Source organism: Vigna unguiculata, chromosome 7 (genome assembly GCF_037176805.1).
Source record: "Vigna unguiculata cultivar grain cowpea cultivar isolate G323 ecotype 2 chromosome 7, ASM3717680v1, whole genome shotgun sequence".
NCBI classification, from domain to species: domain Eukaryota; kingdom Viridiplantae; phylum Streptophyta; class Magnoliopsida; order Fabales; family Fabaceae; genus Vigna; species Vigna unguiculata.
Window position 1 is genome coordinate 14,356,901 of NC_140798.1, and position 16,086 is coordinate 14,372,986.

The following is a 16,086-nucleotide window of genomic DNA, read 5'->3' on the forward strand; positions in this document are numbered from 1 at the left end:
AGCAATTAGATTTTTATAGGAATCAAAATTTGATTTAAGGCTTTACAAAGTAATCCATGAAGAAGGTATTAAAAGGAAACATATGAATAGCATATTTCTTGAGACAGTTTCTTGTTTATTGAAAACAGAATAGCAGAAAGGAAGTGATTGAATGATGATGATGACCTTTCCAAGTTGCAGGAGAAGCAAAATTTCATAAAATCTTGGTGTGAGAAAAGACATGATGAGTATGGAAATTGAAGTTATACATGAACATAAACTATGTTGCAGTTGAGAAAGGGAAAAAGAATAGAAGATAAAGTCATTTTTTGATGAATTGCAAACCATTTGCATTAGAGTATCGCTCCATGAATCTCATGAATCTATCCCACTCCCTTGGACTCCGCATTATGTACTTGGCTTCAATTATTGAGGGCTTACCATTCACAAATTTAGCATTTACATCAACTGACTGAAGCACTCCTTCTTCATCAATCATGTAAAATCCAGTGATATCACCTATTTCACCTGAAGAATCGAAAACTGAAGGTTGATCAAATGTGAAGATGGCCATGCCATTTGTTCCATCTCTTGATTTTGTCAGCCTCACATCAGGAATTGTTTGCTCATCAGTTCCCTGGATGAACTGTATCTTTGGTTTCACCATCATCACAACAGGCATCTGCATGCCACTGCTTTGTGTTACCAAGCGTAACCTCAAACATGGCATCCGCAAAGTTTTACCATTGAATGAGGAGTTTCTACTTTGATGAACAATTGAACATGGGACTGCATACACAAACATATTAACTTCTATATTTTTGTATCAAGGGTAAGAAGGCTCAGTGAAGTTGATACAACAACTGGTTTAAACATAGAATGGTGCAGTGTAGTTTGAAACTGTTAACATTTGTAGATTCTTGGTTTTACTGTCACTTTTCTCTACCAATCAAAAGATACCACCAACATATGACCTCTTTGCATGTCTTCAATGTTTTGTGCTCAAGATGGAACTATATCAAATCCGTACAAGTTTGAGAGCTAAAATTTCTAAAATTGTACTCAAGTGTATAATGAAAAATGAAGCATCATATCAGGAATTAAAAGAAAAAAAGAGGGCAGAAACAGAAAAAGAATGCAATGCCACCTCCATTTGTTAATCTTGTCTTTTTATTCAATGATTTTTTTTTTCTCAGACTCACATTTGATAGGAAAATTGAAAAAGCGATGTTAGAGAAGAAAAGTGAGAAGAGGGTGATGGTACCTGAGTATGAGCGTGGTTTGTGAAGTGAATTGGAGAAGGAAGAGGACAATGCAAGAGAGTGCAGAGTTGCCATTGCCAGAGAGAGAGAGATGCAGTTCACAGCAACACTCTCTCTAGCATAAAGGGGTATAAAATTGTGGTCCAAAAATATGTTTGGTGTGTAACAAATACAGCCACTCATTTGTGATGATAATTCTTCACTTTTTGTAAAGGATTGTGTCTGAGAGAGAGTGGCCAGATTTGTGAAAATCGATTGAAGATGCTGACATGGCACCTCACCAATCATCACTTCTAGATTTTAGTTTTGTCTGGATTAGATTTATTTGATGCTTCTTGTTTCTGTAATTACTCTCATGATATTGATACCAAGTGTTTCTGAGATGGAATATAAGATTTTTAAGAGTTAAACCGATGAATTGTAAAATATATAAATGAAATAGTAACTAAGAAAATTAAATCTTTTCTAAGTGAATTTTGTTTTTATTTTTCTTTAGAATTTGGAATTTTTTTTACTAGGACACAACAATTTAACTTTTGAGTGTTTCGTATTCAATTTTAGAAATACTCTGTATAAATTTAGTAAAAACAATAATTAATTTGTTTTTATATTCAGCAGTAATACTGTCAACATATATCATTTTATCAAATCTACAATAGTGAAATTCAAAACTAAAATAAAAAGTATGGTGACATGAGTAAATTAGTATTATTGTCTGGGAAGCTGATCTTATTGGTCAATATGGTGACACTACATATTGCTTTCTGCAACCCCTATTTTCTACCAGCACCACCATTTTGTACGGGACATGTCTGAATTGTCCTTATGGATTTTCGTGTTTGTGTTATAATAATTTACTCAGCCATACGGGTACTTGAGCTTTCATGAGCCTAACGGGTTTTTGTGTTATAGTAATAAAAAATGATTTTAATAACTAAATTTTAATATTTTTATCTTCAAATTGACTTGATGTTTTTTAATTGATTTTTTATTTTTTTATTTTTTTATATTTCAAAACTATTTAGAAGATACTATTTTAGATTGTGAAAGAAAGTTTCAAAATTTAATTGTCAAAATATCATTTTACTATAATAATTTATTAAGATGATTTCAATCGGTCACCACATATTTATACATGTATTTCTAAAATGAATCCTTCTCTTCCTATAGTTAGAAGGAAAATGATACTTTAACCCACTAAATTTAACCATTTTTTAACCTGTCTACATATCACCATTATGTGACATTTTGATTTTCAATTTTCAATTTTTTTAACCTCTATGACGTGGCATTTGCATTGACTGGTGTAGTCCAGAGCCGAAGAGGTGCATTTGCAATTAAGGTTTCAAGCCAACCCTTTTCATTTGTTCCACCTCCGTGTCTCTCATCTCTCACCATCGAAACCTCTTCAAGTTTTTTTTTTTTTTACTGGGAACAAGTTCTTTGCCTTTTCTCTTTCGTTAAAGACGCGTTGAACATTGTGTGGATGCTGGAATTGGCTAAAAAGGAGGGGTTAAGGTTTCGTCCTTCTTCCTCTTAAGGAAAACACCCACACACCCCTTCATCGATTCTTCTCTTTTATTCAACATCTCTCACCGTTGTGTCTCCCTATTCTATCTCCTTGGTAAGTGAATTTTCTATCTTCATCCTCTCTCCTGTTCTAGATTTTTTTTGTTATTTTTCTCAATCTCTGACGTCTATGCTTGGTTTAGTTCCCCATCATTCCAATTTTAACAAATCATCGGTCTATTGATTTTGATAACCTACAAGGGTTCAATAATATCTTCTTCTTGACTTGAACAAAGGGGAAATTCTTGTATGATAAGTGATGTAGGATTATCTTGTTCCTTTTATAAGATTAATGAATATGGTGATGATTGATTAAGAAAACCAAGGAAATCCCCATTGGACATTAAGATAGCAAGTTATCTAGATGTGAAGGTTCCTTTCCAAGGTTCTAGAGAAGAGAAGAATGGATTGATTATAATTGAAAAATCAAAAGGAAACGCATTCAATAGTGAAAACCGAAACAAAGAAGGGGAGAAAATTAAAATGAAAAGCAAGGAAAATGGAATGGATGGAGCGATCACACCACTACAAGGCTAGGCTAGAAGAAGCCATGGCAACCTTGAAGATGAATGGTGTATGCCGCCACTTGCCAAGGCAAGATAAGGCTTGAAAGAAATCCACTCCCTAAGGAGGAATGCTCTCACAAAAAGGTTGAAACACAAAGTGTATAAATTCCTTAAAATGTTCAACCCCTTTACAAGTGTTAGAAGTCCCCTTAAATAGAAGAGTCTAAGGGCCTCTTAGCAAAACAACAATGTAGGAGGATTACAAAATAAACCTAGCATATTCTAGAAGGTAGGTCAACATAGGTGCACATGGATAGGTCTAGGAAGTGATGGAGCTCCTTGGAGTAGAAGTGGAAGGAGATCCATAGCAATGCAGCGAAAATGGGGGAGAAGGTGCTGTAAAATCTCGACAATGGAAGATTGATGAAGATAAAGAGTAGAAATGGAACTTTGAAATGGAAGGTGGCTAGAGGAAATGTTGGAGAAGGATAGCGATGTGTGCTCTCAAATTAATAGAAAGGTGGAGTGATCTCAACACTAGAATCTATTAGCAATTCAAGAGTAACCATTATAAGAGTAGAATGACCCCATTTATAGGCAACATGGTCGGCTAAATGAAATAAAGATGCAACAAAGATGTAATAAGAATGTAGCTTGGAGGAGAAGCTTGATTGGAGGTCGTGTGATTAGGAGATGAGCCTTGATGACGCCAAGTGGCATGTCACACTCTTCTTACCAATGTCACACGCTCCATGCCACCATCACACTCTCCTTGCTTTGCTCATGCTTAGCTTTCTTACCTCCAAGTGTAGATAAATGCCAAGGATTCTCGGCCAAAAGATTCATCCCCTCTTGGAAGAATTTTGGACTTCCTTTGAGTAGGAAATCTTTCCTTCCTCAAATGAAGCCACACCCAATCCCCTTCCTTGAAAAGGACTTCCTTCCTTCCTTTGTTTCCCACCTCTTGATACTTCTTTACCTTCCTTTCAATGGTGTCCTTGACTTAAGCATGCAAGTCTTGGATCATATTAGCTTTTGCTTGCCCATCTTGGCATGTCCATGCCTCATGAGTGGGAAGGGGAAGAAGATCTAGAGGGGTTAAAGGGTTAAAGCCATGCACTATTTCAAAGGGAGAGTGGGAGGTGGTAGAGTGAACAACCCTATTGTATGCAAACTCTATGTGAGGAAGAAGCTCCTCTCATTCCCTAGTGTTGTGAACTATCATGCACCTTAATAACATCTTTATTTAAATACTCAATTTTTTAATTTCAAATAAGACTTTGTCCTTCAAAGATCATTCATCTCAAATTATTTCTTTGAGTAATCAATTGCCTTTGTGAGCTCATTAGGAGTTCCAATGATGTTTATGTCATCTACATAAACAATAATTATGGCAGATTTATTTTTGGATCTTTTCATATAAATACAAGAACAAATAGGACCATTTCTATATTCTTCTTTTAATAAGTACTCAATAAGACAGTTATGCCATACACGTCCTGATTGCTTTAATCAATAAAAGAGCATGTTCAATTTTATTGAATAACCCTCTTTAGAATTTGTCTTGTTGGGCAAATAAAATCCTTCAAGGATTTTCATATAAATATGATTCTCAAAAGAACCGTACGAGTAGGTTGTAACATCATCCATTAGATGTAAATGCAAACCTTGTTGTGCAACTAGGATAATCGAATATTGCAATGATGTTGCATCTAATACTAGTGAATTTGTTTTTTTCACAAATCATTACAAGGTTTTGTGAACAACTTTGAGCAACCAATTGTGCTTTGTATCTAACAATTTCATCATTCTTAATTTGATTTTTGCGCAAAAATCCATATGTACCCAACAGGTTTCACAACTTCAGGTGTGCGAACTATACGTCCAAAAACCTTTCGTTTAGCAAGCAAATATAATTATGCTTCTTTTGCATATTTTCATTTTGGCCAATCTTTTCTTTGCCGAAAATCTTCAATGTTCATTGCTTATTGATCCTCATTGTCATTCATAGCATTCATCACTATGTTATAAGTAAAAGCTTCGTCTCCATCTTAATTTCAGAACTCATTACTTCTCCTTCAACTCCATCTTCATTTGCTTCAATACTCTTCTGATTGCTTTTGAGAACAAGATCAATTACTCAGAGCGGTTACTTGCAGGTTTCTTCCCTTTCACCTCCATCACCAATTTGAGTAATTTTGCTTTGAGATTGGTGATCTTGTTTTGAATCTTTTCCCTGGTCTTGTAATTATGATAGATTATTTCGATTATAATGCTTTGAGCCATTGTCTTTGGAGTTGAACGAGAGTTGAGCGACAGTGACAGTTGGGCAACAATGCAACTTTTATGTTCTCTTTGAGCGATTTGTTTCTTATCGTCTCCCTAACCAGTTTCACTGATAATTTCTTTATTTGATACGATCAACAATTGTCCTGCTACTTAGGTTCATTATCATGGCTATATTAAGATGTTTGGTGAAACCAATATTATAAGAGGTTTTAATGACATTAGTTGTTCGGAAGCACTCTTCACAAAAGCCATATGATATGTGTATTATTTTCTATCTTCAAATGACCAATCTTCATTTAATAAATTTCAAGTACTATCACGATGTTTTATAAGTTACGTGTGTTATTGATTTTTGTAACAATTGTAAGTATGTCACATCCATGCACTGCATTTTAGGCTATCTAGACTAGCTACAATTAGAAAATTTATTTTGCATTAGTTCTTTAGGTGAATTTTCCGTTTTATTAACTCATTATCATCGTATTAATTATGTCTAAATGATAAGATTACGTGTTTATGCATTACTACACATTCAGACCCATGATTACACAAAGATATGCATAATTGACTTAGTTTTCTTACTTGAAAGTATGGTTTGGATAGTGATTTCTTATGGGCTATATATATTTATTTCATATATGTGTTATGGTTATAGTCATCGAAAGATTATAGTCTTATATGGTTATATGACTTTAGTTTTATACATATAAGACATTTGATACCACTTTTAATCCTAAAACCTTAAGACAATGGTATTATGGGTCTTTATTCTTATATAGTATTTAACTTTGTCTATTATATCTAATGTGAGACTTTTTGACTCACACTTGGACTATTCCCAAAATCTCCTTTCAAGGGTGAGTCATTGAGAGATTTTCATATATGGGTTTATATATATATATATATATATATATATATATATATATATATATATATATATATATATATATATATATATATATATATATATATATATATATATTCATATATGGGTTATGGTTATAGTTATTAAGAGATTGTGATTCTATATGGTTATATGACATTAGTCTTACACATATAAGACATTTGACACCACTTTAACCTCAAAACCTTAAGACAATGACGTTATGAGTCTTTATTCTTATATAGTGTTTAACTTTATCTCTTCTATCCAATGTGAGACTTTTTTATTCACACTTGGACTATTCCTAACAATTTCGTGAATCTGTGATTGTTGGATAGTTATAGGCATTTATCCTACATATTTCATCATATTGAAACTTTTTCAAAGCATTTACGGGGCATGAAACACAATTTTCACTCTTAGAAGCCATTTTTCACTAAACTTGGTACAACTAGTTATTTTTGAAGTCTCTTCATATCCCTCTACTAAAGGAGATCGCTCAACGACCACATGTAGGATGTGAGTCGAGTAGAGTGTGAACTGTACATGTTATAGGTAATGGAGGTAATGGTTTTAATTTACATGAATATATATTTTATTCTACTTATAATATGAGAAACTAGATCTAAATGAGGTGTCTTGAAAAAGAGACAACCCTAACCATGTCTCCAAGCCTTCACATGTGGCACCTTTGACCTTCTACAAGAGAAGGTAAAAATGGCTCTCCAATCTTCCAAAGAGACTCCTAGCATGTGTTAACCTCCTCCAAGTTGGGTTTAGCTTTTTCCTACAAAACAAAACAATCAAAGAGTCAACATGTCAACTTAAGTCAAGTCAATTATGACCAACAAGTCAACCAAAATCAAGTCAACATAAAACTAAATCAAAAGAAGGTGAAGAGACTCCCCTTCTAAACATTTTTATTCTCTTTAAATATGTGTCATGTACCTCCATCCTTGGTAGTAGTTAGGAACTCATCATGAAATAAACAAAATATAGCGTGTACATACTAGTTGAAACTGTATAATTTCGTAAATCTAACATAACATTTAATATTTAAAAAATAATTTCAGCTTCAATAGTAGATGATTAGTAAATTAATGCAAATTAAAAATTTAAAAAGAAAATCATAAAATAATTCAAATTAATAATTTTAAAATCTAAAAAAGAAATGATAAAATAACAAAAAATCCAAATTAGAGAATAATAATATTTTAATCCACTTTTAATTCACCCCTTTTAAATTAAGAAATTGGAAATTGTGATATATAAATTATATTTATTGATACAAGAATTTGTGGGGTTAGTATTCTTGGTCAACTTTAGTCAGGTTTGGTGGCGCTCTAGTTTACATTATATTTCCAAGTCAATTCAGGTCAATAAATTAAGTCCATTTTCTTCCGCCAGTGTGAAAGAATATATATTAAAAACAAAACAAAGCAATGGAGTAATATTTTTTTCACATGTACGTCCATCTCCAATAGCTATATTATTTTATTTTACTTTATTCATTATATATTATTTCAAAATAAATTTTGAAATTTTTACTCTAAGATATGTGTCTTATAAAATACATTTTTGTAAATTTCTATTCATATTTCAATTTTAAAATTTAAAACACAAAAATTTTAGTATTAAAATATACCATCACAAATTTTATATTGCATGACTTTAATTTAACAAAAGCTTCTTATAAAATTTAGGTATTAAGTTTATGATTCTTGCTATATAACTCTTACATGGAAAGTATCTTAAAAATTCCTATATAAGAAATTGATGGAAAACGAAACTTAGCGTTATTAATAATAATAGTTTGATTTAATTGTAATTTTTATAGTTATATTTTAATAGTTACATAAAATTGAAGGTCAGGACTAGGGATGTCAACGGGGCGGGTAGGGTACGGGTAGTAGTTCCCCCGTACCCTACCCGCTAAATAAATATTCGCCCCGTACCCGTACCCATATCCGTCGGGTATCCGTTATGCGGGTACCCGTCTATTTTTTTCATATCCGCGGGTATCCACGGGTACCCGCGGATATTTACAAAAATATTTTAAAAAATAATTATTTAACCATAATTATTGTTTGGATCGACTAGTTCCCTTTCTCCGATTGATTCTTAAAAAACAAACAAATAAAAAATCACTACCAATTTATATTGTAGTTTATTTTTGAATAAAATATTAAAGAAATTACTAACTTAATCAATATCCACCCCTTGCAACATTGTATAAAGTTTCATGTTGTCCAATTTTAATCTAGAAGAGCCTTAAAACATAAGGAGTTCAGTAAAAATTTATAACAATCACTTAATTAAAATACTAAGTAAAAATGTTAATTTCATTACCTTCCATATTGGTCCATAACCAGTCTTAAAGACACATCAATGCCTCTACAGTATATGGAAGTAATTTACTCATTTGTGGGGTAAGAATCTGACCACCATTATTGAATGAAGACTCATAATGTTTTTACTAATATATATATATATATATATATATATATATATATATATACTTTTTCTGAATTAAAGTTTTTACTAATATAATGAAGATTCATAATGTTTTGACTCATTTGTGGGGTAATAATTTTTCTGAATTAAAGTTTAGCGGATACGGGTATCCACGGGTACGGATACTATGATATCCGTACCCGCCCCGTTAACATGCGGGTATCAAAAATACCCATACCCACGGGTAGCGGGTATCCATTTTTAATATCCATTTTCTATTTATTTCGGATTTTATCCGCGGATATTCACGGGTACGGATTTTTTTGACATCCCTAGTCAGGACAGGAATCTCTCTAGGGAATCTAGCTCCTCTTACAGTAAAAAGTAAAAAACAAGATATATCAAATTATGAGGGCCACATAATTTCATCAATTTGAATGGTTTTCCCTTGCATTCTCCTCACTTTTGCGAGAGTGATATTTGAGAAGGGTTATTCCGTCACTCACATTTCACCCCAAATTCATTGAAACAAACAAATTACACAATCGCTCTTGCATATGCATAAACAGTAATTTATTCAATACAAACATAACGTAAAAGTTAGTTTTGTTAAAAATATTATATTAATATGCTAATAAACAATACCAAAAGTGAAATAGATGATAAACAAAAGCTTTAAGAATATTATTCAATTTTTTATGATTTTGATAAAGAATGTTTACGGTGATTGAATATGAATATAACTAATATTTAATTTTTTTAATCAATATGATCACGGAGATAATAAGTATCTACATATTTTTAAGTTTCTTTTACTTTTATTTTAAATTATTAAAACTGATAGTTTATTTATTTAACATTCTTTACATGGTTATGAAAATGACTTGAAGAGGAAGGAAATTACGCTACGATGAGTTTAGAATATACTAAGAGCAAAGAAGTGGGTGATTTTTTTGCTTAAATAATAGTTTTATGTCAGACCTATCTCCATCAGTGATAATGATGTTGTGTTGAATTTTCAATGGTCAATTATGAATGAATTAGCCGCGGACAGATGATGGACAGGAAAGCAGCATTTTCCGACTTTTGTTTATGAATGTCATAAAAATATTAATTTCTATGAAGTTATTGTTTATTATTGATAAAATTATTTTCGCAGTATCTAAAAGAAAATTTATATTTTGAAAAAAAAAATTGACAAATTTTATAAAATTTTCATAAATATAATTAAAATAAATTAATTTTATATTTTCTAACTAAAATAAAATAACAAAGTAGTATTTTTTTTTACCTAAATTGATAATTTTTTAGCCTATTATTTTTCTATCTAAAAGTCATGCTAAACGGCAAGTTGTATGCAAAAAGAAAAATACACTTATTCTTAAAAGAGACTTTAGACTTTAGTGTAAGTTAACTTTGAAAGATAAGCCTAAGAATAAATCTTCCCAAAGAGAGTAACATATATAAACTCCAATAAATCACTTTCAAAACATCCCGATCAATTTTTAAAATCAATTCATGTTAATAAATTATTTAAAAACACTCAAAATCAATATTTAAAATCAATTGAAAATAATAAATTCACATCAAACAAAATCAATTCCTTCTAATTTTTTATTAACCAAAATCAATTTTTCCATTAAGTTAAATCACTTCTCCTAAAACGTTTTCAAACATATTTTGAAGTAAACTTCAAATAAATTTTATAAAAAATAAAATTTAAACTTAATTCAACTGTGTATTCAATTATAAACTTTCTTATCTTTAATGAAGGTGAGATTTAACACTTTCATCTTTGTATTATTTAGTTTTATAAGAAATATTTTATTCTTGCTTGATTGTGTTACTATATTCCCATATTTAAATCATATCATTATCTCACGACCACATAGGAAATTATTACACAGACGTATCACAATATCGAACATCAAATTATTAAAAAGTACAACATTGAAAAGGACCGACCTATCAATTTGATCTCTCAAAAACATTCTACCCATGAATAACTTTACAAAGCAAACTATCATATTCTTATTAAGAGGGATATTTTGGGATATTTGAGAGAGCATTTCGTAACTACATCAATAATTAATAACAAAATTGCATATTAATTAAAGATACAAGTTGATTGAACTACAAGAAAATCATTAATAAACAAAGATGATGATAAGTGACATCAATTGTTTTAGTCCTGTGAGGCAAAGGATTAGATGTATTTAACGAAGATTTTGCACTCTAGGAAAAATTGTATTATTGTTTAAGACAAGAAACGTTGATGATGAATATTATCAACATTTAGCGAGGGTATAACTCAGTAATTGAAGCTTCATTTTCTGATTCCTGAGCTGATTTAAGTATCGCTTCACGTGATCCTGTTCCCCTTGAATTATACTCCCATGACTGCATCTCTGGAAAGCTTCTAGTTCTGTTGTTAAAGTAAAATGCTGGTTCTGCAGGAATAGGGAGACTCAGAGAATGGCTATTAAGCATGAGTATAATGCTAGCCATGGTTGGTCTGTCTACTAAATTTTCTTGAACACATAGTAAACCAATATGCAAGCATCTTAACATTTCATTGCGTGAACTGCTATTAAGTGATGGATCTACAATATTTACAGCCTTCCCCTCCTTCCAGTTTCTCCAAGCCTGCAAAATTTGTTATCAGATCATTCATTTACTTCTACATTAACAATTTTTGAGCATGTAATCAACAGTGACAAAACAAAGACTTACGAAGCTTAATAGATCCTCCATACTCTCCCCATTACTAATTCCACTGTTTTTCTGGCCGCTTACAATCTCAAGAATCAGTACACCGAAACTGTACACATCCGATTTCACTGAAAACTGTCCATGCATTGCATACTCCGGTGCCATGTATCCACTACACACCAATATGGACAAGATTATTAATTTCCTTGTGTTTCAATTTCTAATGAATTACTGTTAAAAGTTTTTGAGTTATTACTCAGCCATATGAAACAGATAGATTCTAACAATTGCCTAAGGCTAAAACTCTTTAAAGAGTTACAAATTCATGATTTGGTGAAAATTATTGAAATTGAACTCTCAACCATCAACAAGCTATAACATATTCTGATACTTACTAGGTTCCAACAATTCTATTTGTGTTTACTTGAGTTTGATCCATTAAAACAAGTCTTGCCATGCCAAAATCTGCTATCTTAGGATTCATCTCTTCGTCTAAGAGAATGTTGCTTGCTTTGAGATCTCGATGGATAATTCGTAGCTGAGAATCTTCGTGAAGGTAGAGAAGACCTCGAGCAATACCTCTAATGATTTTGTAGCGCTTTTCCCAATCCAACTGTGCCTTCACGGCTGGATCTGCACATATAGCGGCCAACAGTTTCAACTCCACGAATAATTAGGTTTGTGAGCAAGAAGTGAAATATAGAGCAGCAGTGTAATTATATATATGAAAGGTACCAAATATGAAATAATCAAGGCTTTTGTTGGGAACAAATTCATAGATGAGTAGTCTTTCTCTTCCTTCCAAACAGAAACCCAGTAGCCTAACTAAATTCCGGTGTTGAAGCTTCACCACTAAAAGCACTTCATTCTTAAATTCCGTATCTCCTTGCCCAGAATCTCTTGACAACCTTTTCACTGCAATTATCTGTCCATTGGGGAGTCTACCCTGAAAATATATCTCTGTCAGGTATAGTAAATAATTTGCTAACTGTGGTTAATTATAGCATGTTTTGACGATGTGTGTCTGAATCAACAGGGTTACATACCCGGTAAACAGCTCCAAATCCACCTTGTCCAAGTTTTTTAGAATCAGAGAAGTCCTCGGTAGCAACTCGTATCGTGTCAAAGCTGAAATGCAATGAGTCAGCAATTTTAATTTCATCCTCATCTTCATCATCTTGTTCTTTAACTTCACCTGGGAAATGGATTTAAACTAGTTAGTTTTTCGAATATGTTCGAATAACAAACAATACACCGGTGGTTGCATTCGGGTTTGTTTGTCTGAACAAAAAAAAAATATCACAAGACTTGCCTGCAAGATTTTTCCTTGCCTTCCTCCTCCTTAAACATAGGAAGAGACAGATGAGCAAAACAACAACGACAACAACAGTAGGCACAACTACGGCAATGACAATTATTGTTGTGTTGCCACTTTCTGCAGAAAAAACAAAAATCCTCTACCGGGTAAGACATTTGGGTTGGTGTTTGTTTGGGTGAAATGGAAAATTGAGAAGAAAAAGAAGTACCTTGTGAGGAAATGGTATTGGTGGATGGAGGAGGTGACTCTGGAACCGGGTCTAATGTTGTTGGAGTTCCGTAGAAGCTGTAAGTTTCGAATCTAATATTACAACTTGGTCTAAGAACTCTACCACCTACCTTGCCATTGCAGCAGGTTGGGATCTCCGAGATAGCCCCCTCTAAGCATTGATTACATTGTTGGTGAGACAAATCAGGGGTGCACTGCACAGCACCGTATACGTTTTGAAAATTTGTTGAATTTTCTGCCGCAGCATACTTACGACGGGAGTCACCTGATGCAGCTATGCCTCTTAGGGTCTTCATTAAGTTCCCGAGCACTTGGCTGAACTGATCCGGTTCCGTTACATTTTCTAAGTTCCACCAGTAATAACCAGGAAAAGTTTCCATTTTATGGAACATTGTTTCGTTAGAGTATCGTAGCATGCATAGATCGGACCACATAATTGCCTTTTTCTGGTTTGGACATCTCTGTTTTATGTCGAGTGTGGAGTTTTTGAGGCAGCTGCGGCACTTGTCTGACTCAACATCGCCTCTACAGAGTCCTATGGCGTTTACCGTGTCAGTGTTATGGGCATATGAAAAGTTGTAGAAACCGTAGTTGATTTGGGTGTTGGAATAGAGAGTGGATAAAAGGTTGTTGAGGTTGGTGCTGTAGGTGCTGTTGGCCGTGTAGTTGCCCTTGCCGTTATCACATACGTGCTTCTGGGCGGTGGCTACAGATATAAATTTTAGAAACGGAAAACAAAGAAAGATAATTAGCATGCAGGAGAACACGGCCATTCTGATCTTTGGGTGTGTTATCATGAATGCCCAAAGGATGCTGCTGTCACTTTTATTTCATACTCTATTTATTTATTGAATTAATGTTATATTGTAATTTGTAAAATTAAAAAATAAAATCACTGGTTCAGTCAAACAATGCATTTTTTAATTCAAGTGGTTCTGTATTAGGCAGTCAAGATTCCGAACTTTGGAAGGTGGCTGGCAGAGTCAAAGACGACGACAGAAGTGCGTAGGGACAGAAGAGGATAAACAAATACACGCTTTTCAATGACAACAAAAACCAAGACTTCTCCTTTCGGTATCATATCCGTCCGTACACACGGGCTTGTGTTTTTTTTAAGAGCAAGACGTGTGATAATAGTAATGATAATTACACTTTAACTCATTTTTTTTAGGATAATGATTCAAAGACTACCAATGATTATTACGTTACTTTCTGACATGAAAAGTAATTTTTAATTTTTAATTTTTTTTAATTAATGTTAACTTTTTTAAGTTGTGAAAGTGAATGGAAATGGTTAAAAGCGATTTTGAAAAAAAATCATTCCCAGACCATTGAAAATGATGTTGGATCCATCGTGTCTACGAAATCCACTGAAACTCAAAAGATTTCTTCAAAGTTTCATTCTTTATTCCTAAAAGATCCAAACCCAGCAGTAGATCTCCCTCTTCAGCTCTAGTTATGAGACAAAGAAGTGCAGATTTTCAAAGGCCAAGAAAGAGGAGACTCTAGGATGTAGTGTGGTGGATATCGTGTTCCATTTTGATTCTTTTTTTTATTTATATTCCCACCAAAGGCTCCACCAAAATTGACTCCACTCACTAAAATATACTTATAAGAGAAATTGGTGTGGAAAAATTGGCCCACAACTCCCCAGCTCACACACATGATAACAGTAGTTGCATTAACTGGTCACCCTTGATGTATTACATGTTGACTTGTCCATTACTTTTTGCACATTAATATCAAATGGGGTTTGTGGTTACGACACTAAACTTGTACACCATTCACAGTGACTACATGACATTAAGCATGTCTACAACGAATATTGAACCTAATAAAAATTGTTGCGAGATAATTGGTCCACGAAATCCAGCTCTCTCTCTCACTCACACACACACAATATATATGTGTATATATATATATATATACATATATATATATATATATATATATATATATGTATATATACATATATATGTATATACATATATATGTATATGTATATGTATATATATATATATACATATACATATATATGTATATGTATATGTATATATATATATATGTATATATATATATATACATATATATATATATATATATATATATATCTACATGGAACAACTCCCACCTAACACACGTGATAATTGTGGTTGTATTAACTGGTCACTCATGATGTATTACTTAGTGACTTGACCATCACTTTTTGTACATCAATATCAAATGGGGTATGCAGTTAGGGTGCTAAACTCCTAGACTATTCACAATTACTCACATGACCTTCAAAGCATGTTTGCAATGTATATTGAACCTAATAAAAATTGTTGCGAGATAATTAGTCCATGAAATCCAGCTTATATATGTATCAATTCTGTATGGAATAACTGGTGACCACTGGCTTATTAAGTGGTGACCTGCCTTGAACATTTTGCATACCCATTTCACCATTGCTCTGTTGTAAGGAAGTTCACAACTAAAACATGTTTACTATCTAGGAAGACCTTAATAACATGTATGGAAGGTATATTTACTCCTCAGAGAAATTCGTGTGAAATAATTGACCCACAACTCCCACACGTGATAACTGGTTGTATTAATTGGTCATCCCTGATGTATTACGTAGTGACCTACCCATTACTTTTTGCACATCAATATCAAATGGGTTCTGCGATTAAGGTGCTAAACTTGTACAACATTCATAGTGACTCACATAACCTTCAAAGCATGTCTACAACGTATATTGAACCTAATAAAAATTGTTGTGAGATAATTGGTCCACGAAATCCAACTTATATATATATATTATAAATTCTGCATGGAATTATTGGTGACCATTGACTTATTAAGTGGTGACCTACCTTGAACATTTTTCACACTACTCTATTG

The 16,086-nt window shown here is 32.7% G+C and overlaps 2 protein-coding genes across 2 annotated transcripts; both read right to left on the bottom strand.

The window, feature by feature from the left end:
• Positions 1 to 174: 174 nt before the first annotated feature.
• Positions 175 to 1,409, bottom strand: LOC114190987 (photosystem II reaction center PSB28 protein, chloroplastic-like). Its single transcript, XM_028080094.2, has 2 exons — positions 1,244 to 1,409; positions 175 to 768 (listed from the first exon to the last, which is right to left on the bottom strand). Exons 1-2 carry the CDS (start codon positions 1,314 to 1,316, stop codon positions 302 to 304), a joined length of 540 nt encoding a protein of 179 aa, XP_027935895.1. The 5' UTR covers positions 1,317 to 1,409; the 3' UTR covers positions 175 to 301.
• Positions 1,410 to 11,010: 9,601 nt separating this feature from the next.
• Positions 11,011 to 14,016, bottom strand: LOC114191896 (cysteine-rich receptor-like protein kinase 26). Its single transcript, XM_028081343.2, has 7 exons — positions 13,181 to 14,016; positions 12,967 to 13,089; positions 12,701 to 12,849; positions 12,390 to 12,600; positions 12,050 to 12,287; positions 11,676 to 11,826; positions 11,011 to 11,588 (listed from the first exon to the last, which is right to left on the bottom strand). Exons 1-7 carry the CDS (start codon positions 13,995 to 13,997, stop codon positions 11,238 to 11,240), a joined length of 2,040 nt encoding a protein of 679 aa, XP_027937144.1. The 5' UTR covers positions 13,998 to 14,016; the 3' UTR covers positions 11,011 to 11,237.
• Positions 14,017 to 16,086: the final 2,070 nt, after the last annotated feature.

Excerpts from the sequence above, each read along its gene's own strand:
- LOC114191896 (XM_028081343.2), bottom strand. The coding sequence starts at position 13,997 with ATGATAACACACCCAAAGATCAGAATGGCCGTGTTCTCCTGCATGCTA. Across the intron at positions 12,850-12,966 it reads GGCAAGGAAAAATCTTGCAG|GTGAAGTTAAAGAACAAGAT; the intron begins GCAAGTCTTGTG and ends TCCATTTCCCAG. Across the intron at positions 11,827-12,049 it reads AATAGAATTGTTGGAACCTA|TGGATACATGGCACCGGAGT; the intron begins GTAAGTATCAGA and ends ATTGGTGTGTAG.
- LOC114190987 (XM_028080094.2), bottom strand. The coding sequence starts at position 1,316 with ATGGCAACTCTGCACTCTCTTGCATTGTCCTCTTCCTTCTCCAATTCA. Across the intron at positions 769-1,243 it reads CAAACCACGCTCATACTCAG|TCCCATGTTCAATTGTTCAT; the intron begins GTACCATCACCC and ends TTGTGTATGCAG.